This window comes from Dipodomys ordii, unplaced genomic scaffold, assembly GCF_000151885.1.
Source record: "Dipodomys ordii isolate 6190 unplaced genomic scaffold, Dord_2.0 Scaffold143, whole genome shotgun sequence".
Taxonomy (NCBI): Eukaryota; Metazoa; Chordata; class Mammalia; order Rodentia; family Heteromyidae; genus Dipodomys; species Dipodomys ordii.
The window spans coordinates 1,955,774-1,961,285 of record NW_012267359.1 but is presented as its reverse complement, the minus strand read 5'-3'; the positions used below and the strand labels follow the sequence as shown (position 1 = coordinate 1,961,285).

General features: G+C 52.9%; 1 protein-coding gene across 1 annotated transcript in view; it reads right to left on the bottom strand.

The window, feature by feature from the left end:
* Srrm3 (serine/arginine repetitive matrix 3) overlaps positions 1-3,815 on the bottom strand; it is a 24,909-nt gene extending 21,094 nt beyond the window's left edge. Inside the window, exons 1-2 of the mRNA XM_013031770.1 lie at positions 3,592-3,815; positions 2,364-2,465 (exon numbers count right to left, since the gene is read on the bottom strand). Coding sequence (XP_012887224.1) covers positions 2,364-2,465; positions 3,592-3,815 — 326 coding nt within the window. The remainder of the gene's footprint in view (positions 1-2,363; positions 2,466-3,591) is intronic.
* Between the last annotated feature and the right edge of the window lie 1,697 nt (positions 3,816-5,512).

Sequence of the window (5,512 nt, the reverse complement as noted above, 5' to 3'; positions counted from 1 at the left end):
TCTACCACTTGAGCTTCAGCGCCACTTCTGGTTTTCTGGTGGTTTATTGGAGATAAGAGTCTCACGGTCTCTCCTGCCCGGGCTGGCTTTGAACCTCGATCCTCAGATCTCAGCCTCCTGAGTAGCTAGGATTACAGGCGTGAGCCACCAGTGCCCGGCTTTCATTTTCTTTTTTTTTGCCAGTCCTAGGGCTTTAACTCAGGGCACTGTCCCTGAGCCTCTCTGTGCTCAAGGCTAGCACTCTACCACTTGAACCACAGAGTTACTTCCAGCCTTTTCTGTGTATGTGGTACTGAAGAATCTAACCCAGGGCTTCATGCAAGCTAACAAGCACTCTACCACTAAGCCACAGTCCCAGGCTGAATCTCTTTGATGGACCATTTTCTCCCTGTTCTTCTTTCCCTTCTCTGAACCTTCCAGTCTGATCCCATTGACTGGAGCATACCAGTTGGCATGGAGTAGAGTTTGGAGAGGAGGGGGGATTCCAAGTGAGGGGTCTTCCTGTCTGCCTTGCCTGTCCACAGGTCTGTGCTGGTGGGATCAAAGATTACCCAGACCTTGGAGTCACAGATTCATCTAGCATCTCACAGTGCAGAGCAATATGGCTATGTGACTAATGTGGCTTGCCAAGCAGTATTCTAAACACTTTATGTGAATTTATCTCACTTAATCATGGAACACTCAGAACAAGCCTAGGACATCATTAATATTTCACCTTATATATAGAGCACATGCAACATATAAGATTACATGTGAAAAAGATGAGAATCTGAGCTGCTTGCTGGGTTGGCACTCTACCTCCAGCCCAGTTTTTGCTTGTTATTTTGGAGGTAGAGTCAAATTTTCCGGCCTGGGCTGGCTTTGAACTGTGATTCTCTGGATCTCAGCCTTGTGAGAAGCAAGAATTATAGGTGTTTCACTGGTGCCCAGCACATTGGTTATTATTATTTTTGTCAGTTGTGGGGCTTGAACTCAGAGCCTGAGAACTGTCCATGAACCTCTTTGTGCTCAAGGCTATGGTTCTACCACTTGAGCTACAGCACCACTTCCAGTTTTTGAGTGGTTAATTGGAGATAAGAATCTTACAGAGTCATTTCTGCCTGGGCTGGCTTTGAACCATGATCCTCAGATCTCAGCCTCCTGAATAGCTATGATTACAGATGTAAGCCACTGGTGCCCAGCTATATCGGTTTTTCTTTTTTCTTTTTGTCAGTTATGGGGCTTGAACTCTGGGCTTGGGCACAGTTCCTGTGCTCTTCAGCTTAAGGTGGGCACTCTAGAACTTGAGCCACAGCACCACTTCTGGTTTTCTAGTGTTTATTGGAGATGAGTCTCACTGAGTTTCCTGCCTGGGCTGGCTTTGGACCGTGAGCCTCAGATCTCAGCCTCCTGAGTTGCTAGGATTACAAGCGTGAGCCACTGGTGCTCAGCTCAATTTTTCTTATAGCATAAATATGGATAGGGATTTGGGATGTCAACAAGATGATTGCTCTCCAGGCTGGTTCCACTGCTAAGGCAAAAGACCATCAGCCTTTGTGTTGGCATCTCCTCTAGCCTGTTTTGCTTCTAGCCAGAACAGCATGGGACATTTGTGCTGGGGGAAACAGGGCTAATTCAAGGACAGCTCTTCTGAGCTGGAGCCAGCAGCAGTCCCTGAATGCATGCCACCTTCCAGGCATGGAGCTAATCCACCTCCTGTAAGGGTTGGACCAATGAGAGAACTTGGCACCCCTCCTTCTAATGCAGCCTTGCTCCACCCCCCCCACTCCCCCTTTGTGTGCCCCTGGGTACTGTCGCTCAGCTGCTTTTGCTCAAGGCTAGTGTTCCACTATTTGAGCCATAGCACCACTTCTGGCTTTTTCTGTTTATGTGGTACTGAGGAATTGAACCTAGGGTTTCATGCATGTTAGGCAAGCACTCTACCACTAAGCTACATTCCCAGCCCCATCCTATGTTTATTTATTGTTTTGATGGTACCAGGCTTTGAACTTCAAGCTGTATTCTTGCTTGTTAAGCACTCTACCATAGTCACACCCCCATTGCCAGTGGTGTGTGGGTTTCTACCTTTCAGGACATAGTTACAAGTGGGAATAACAGGTGCAGAAGGAGCTTGGCTGGGGTCCTGCTGTAATGACAATGTTGGCATCCTGAGCTGAGCTCTGAACAGTCTTCCCTCACCCTCTATTGCTAAGCCACAGACAGAACCCAGGTAGGCCACAGGAGATGCTCAGACCCTGGCAGTGGGCAGGGCTGATAGTTCCTTTCCTGCATCCACCCTGGTAGGTTCCAACTATCTGACAGAGCACCTAGAGAGACCTGGGGTTGTGGACTGCTGCCCTACCCCCACCCAGGGGAGCACTCACGAGCGGGCCCCGGGCCGGTCCTCCCTGGTGAGCACTCCCTCCTTTTCCATCAGCATCTGCCGGAAGGTCCCCACCTTCTGCTGGATCTCCTCCTCTGAGTACCTGCAGAGAACCCGGATTGTGAGGGCTTCTGTTCCTGTCCCTCAACCCCCTCCCTTCCTCCCAGCCCACTCCAAACCCCTCCCAGCACTGGCTCAAAGGCCCACACCCAGATTGTGATAACTTGGCTAATCCTCATTCCTGAGGACCCTCAAGGCCTGTCTTTTTTGTACCGATTCAATGAACCAAACAAACGAATACACAAACAGCCAGAAAATAAACAGCTTGGATGCAGAGGCAGGAGGATCTGGGGTCTCCAGATCCTCAAACAAAACAAAAACAAATGAAGGCTGTGAAGCCTGGACACTGTTCTTAGGTTGTTTTTGTTTTTGTTTTATTTTCTGTTTTTGGCCAGTCATTGTGCTTGAACTCAAGGCCTAGGCAATATCCCTGAGCTTCTTTATGCTCAAGGCTAGCACTCTACCACATCATCACTTCTGGATTTTTCTGAGTTTATTGGAGATGAGAATCTCATAGACTCTCCAGACCAGGCTGGCTTCAAACTGTGTTCTTCAGATATCAGCCTCCTGATTAGCTAAGATTTCAGGCATGAGCCGCCACACCCAACCTTGTGTTAATTTTGGTTCTCCACAGCAGCCATGGTTGTTGGATTGAGACTCAGCTTTGACCCCCACTTTCCTGAAGGCCTTTGCCTATCTCTGAGCCTCAGTGTCTTCCTGAGCTTCGGGAGCCCAGGAGACAGGATGGACATACGCCGAGGTGGTTTAGGACAACTGGGCGCAGGTTATATTTCAAATCCTTAGGGCAGGTGCAAGAGAACCAGCAACCTCTAGTTTTCTCTGAAACTACATGAATGGGTTCTGCCTTGTTCTGTTCTTTGCCTCCAGTTTCCAGGAGTCTTGAAAAGAAGAAGAAATGTCCCTAAACCTCTACTCAGCTCCATCACACCTGCCCCACCTCGGACCCCAGCCGGCCCTACTTCCAGCCACAGTCAGATCCCTCCCCCAATCCGTCAGGTCCCTCCCTACACACACGTCCATACTGTACCTGCTCGGGGCCATAGCCCCACCCACATCCAACCGTGTCCAATCGAGGCTAGGCCACGCCTCCATCCGTAGTCAGGTCACGCCCCCCGCAATCTGTGTGGCGCCAGGCTCCGCCCACTCACCCCTGCTCCTCCATCATCTCCTGCAGCTCCATGCACTTGAGCTCCACGCGCCGCTTGCGCTCGTGGTCCAGGATCTCGCGGTGCGCGCGCTTCGCCAGCCCCGGCTCGGCGGCGCGCAGCTCCTCGTCCCAGGCCCCGGACGAGGCGCCGGGCTGCGGGAAGCCGTTGGCGGCGTCGGGCGGGGCGGGCATGCCGGCAGCCCCGTTGTTGACGGTGGAGGACATGGCCTGCGGGCGACACCGACGCTCGGGCTCACCTCCCGCCCGCCGGCTGAACGCCGCTAGCCCCCGGTTAATCTCGGGGATTTGAGGCCAGAGCCGGCGCTAATCCGCCGCAGAGCCGGGCACGCCGTTGGCCCTCGGCACACCCAGGTGCGGAGGCCGTGGCCAGCCTGGCCTGCGAGGGGGTGGCTGCACCGGGGTGTCCCGAGGGCCCGGCCGGCCCCGCTGCCTCAGCCCGTGCTGCGGGAACCCCGTGGCAGAGCTGTTATGGCCTTCAGGCTCACCCCCACCCAGCCCACTGTCCTGCCTGGTCCAGGGGGTCACGGGTGCTTCTGCCTCTCGGTCTACACCGGGCAACCCTTCTCCACCCCAGGGTGGTTTCCATTCCGATCTGGATGGCTTCTCCAAAAGCCCAAGTTACGGTGGGTCTGACCTAGATTAAAGCCCGCAGGACTGCTCTCCTTAGTTCAGGAAATACTGCTTTTCATGATAGGACCAAAAGGGGCACTGACACTCTTCAGGTGACCAGGCCCCACTGTGGGCTGGGAGATGGAGTAGGAAGCAGCATAGCTTGTAGGAAAAAATGCCCTGCCTCTGGGTTAGGCCCTAAGTAGAGCAGACTGACAGATGGACAGACAGATACACACATGCACAGCACACACACGTGCACACCAAAGACCTCTAAACAGAAGGAGATGCCTCTTGAGCTATTTCTATTCCTTTCTCCAAGGCTCTGTTAGTTGCTAAGCAACAGGAAGGCCTCCTTCCCAGGGAGTGGGCTGGGAGGGCCAGGAAGGGAGGAAGAGAAGGGATGGGGCTTGTCTGGACTGGGTAACACTAGCCAGACAACACTCCCCATCCCATGCCCTTCCCTCTCTGGCTTCAGAGTGTTGGGATTGGGGGCATTTGAAACCACAAACTGAAAGGCAAGAAAAGGCTGAGAGACACAAGAGGTTTGGGAGATGACAGAGTGGCAGTGATAATGGGGACATAAGCTCCTTGCATGTATTCTTTCCATGAGTTCCAGGCCAGGCCACTCCATGCCTTGCTGTGTGTCCCTGAGGATAGCTGTGCCTCTCTCTGAATGTCTGGTCCCCATTTATGCTCAGGTGCACCATCCTGACTCCCCAGGAGAGGTGAAATCACATGGGAAACTCTTATGCCAAAGCTGCTGGCCTAAATCCAGTCTCTCCACCTCCAAAGACTTCTGTCTTCTTGCCTCTGTCCCTAGACCAGCCCTGTATTCCTCTTCTGCCCAGAGCTCCTCCTGAGATACCTAACAGGCGCATTGCTCACTCACAGTGCCTCAGACTTGGTGAGCGGTTTGCTACTCTATTGGGATCACAGCCTGGCTGGTGGGAAGCCCCTCAGTCTGTTGGTCACCTGAGTCAGGCAGGTGTGGAGTATGGACACTCTCAACCCTGGCCCTAGGTAGCTCACTTGTCAAGTTTGATTGCTAAACTTGATGTGGTGGTAACCACCTGTAATCTCAGCACTCTGGAGAAACACAGCCAAGAGGATCAGAGTTAAGTTCTGCCTGAGCTACATCTTCCGCTTCCTTGGCATCTAGGCTATCCAGTTGTTGGTTGCCCCCTCTCCGGGATGCTCTTGACCTGGTTGTCTTCCAAGTCCTGGCTCACAAGCATCACCTTCTAGAGGCTTTCCTTCACCCTTCTGGCTGGTGCCATCTCCCAGATCAT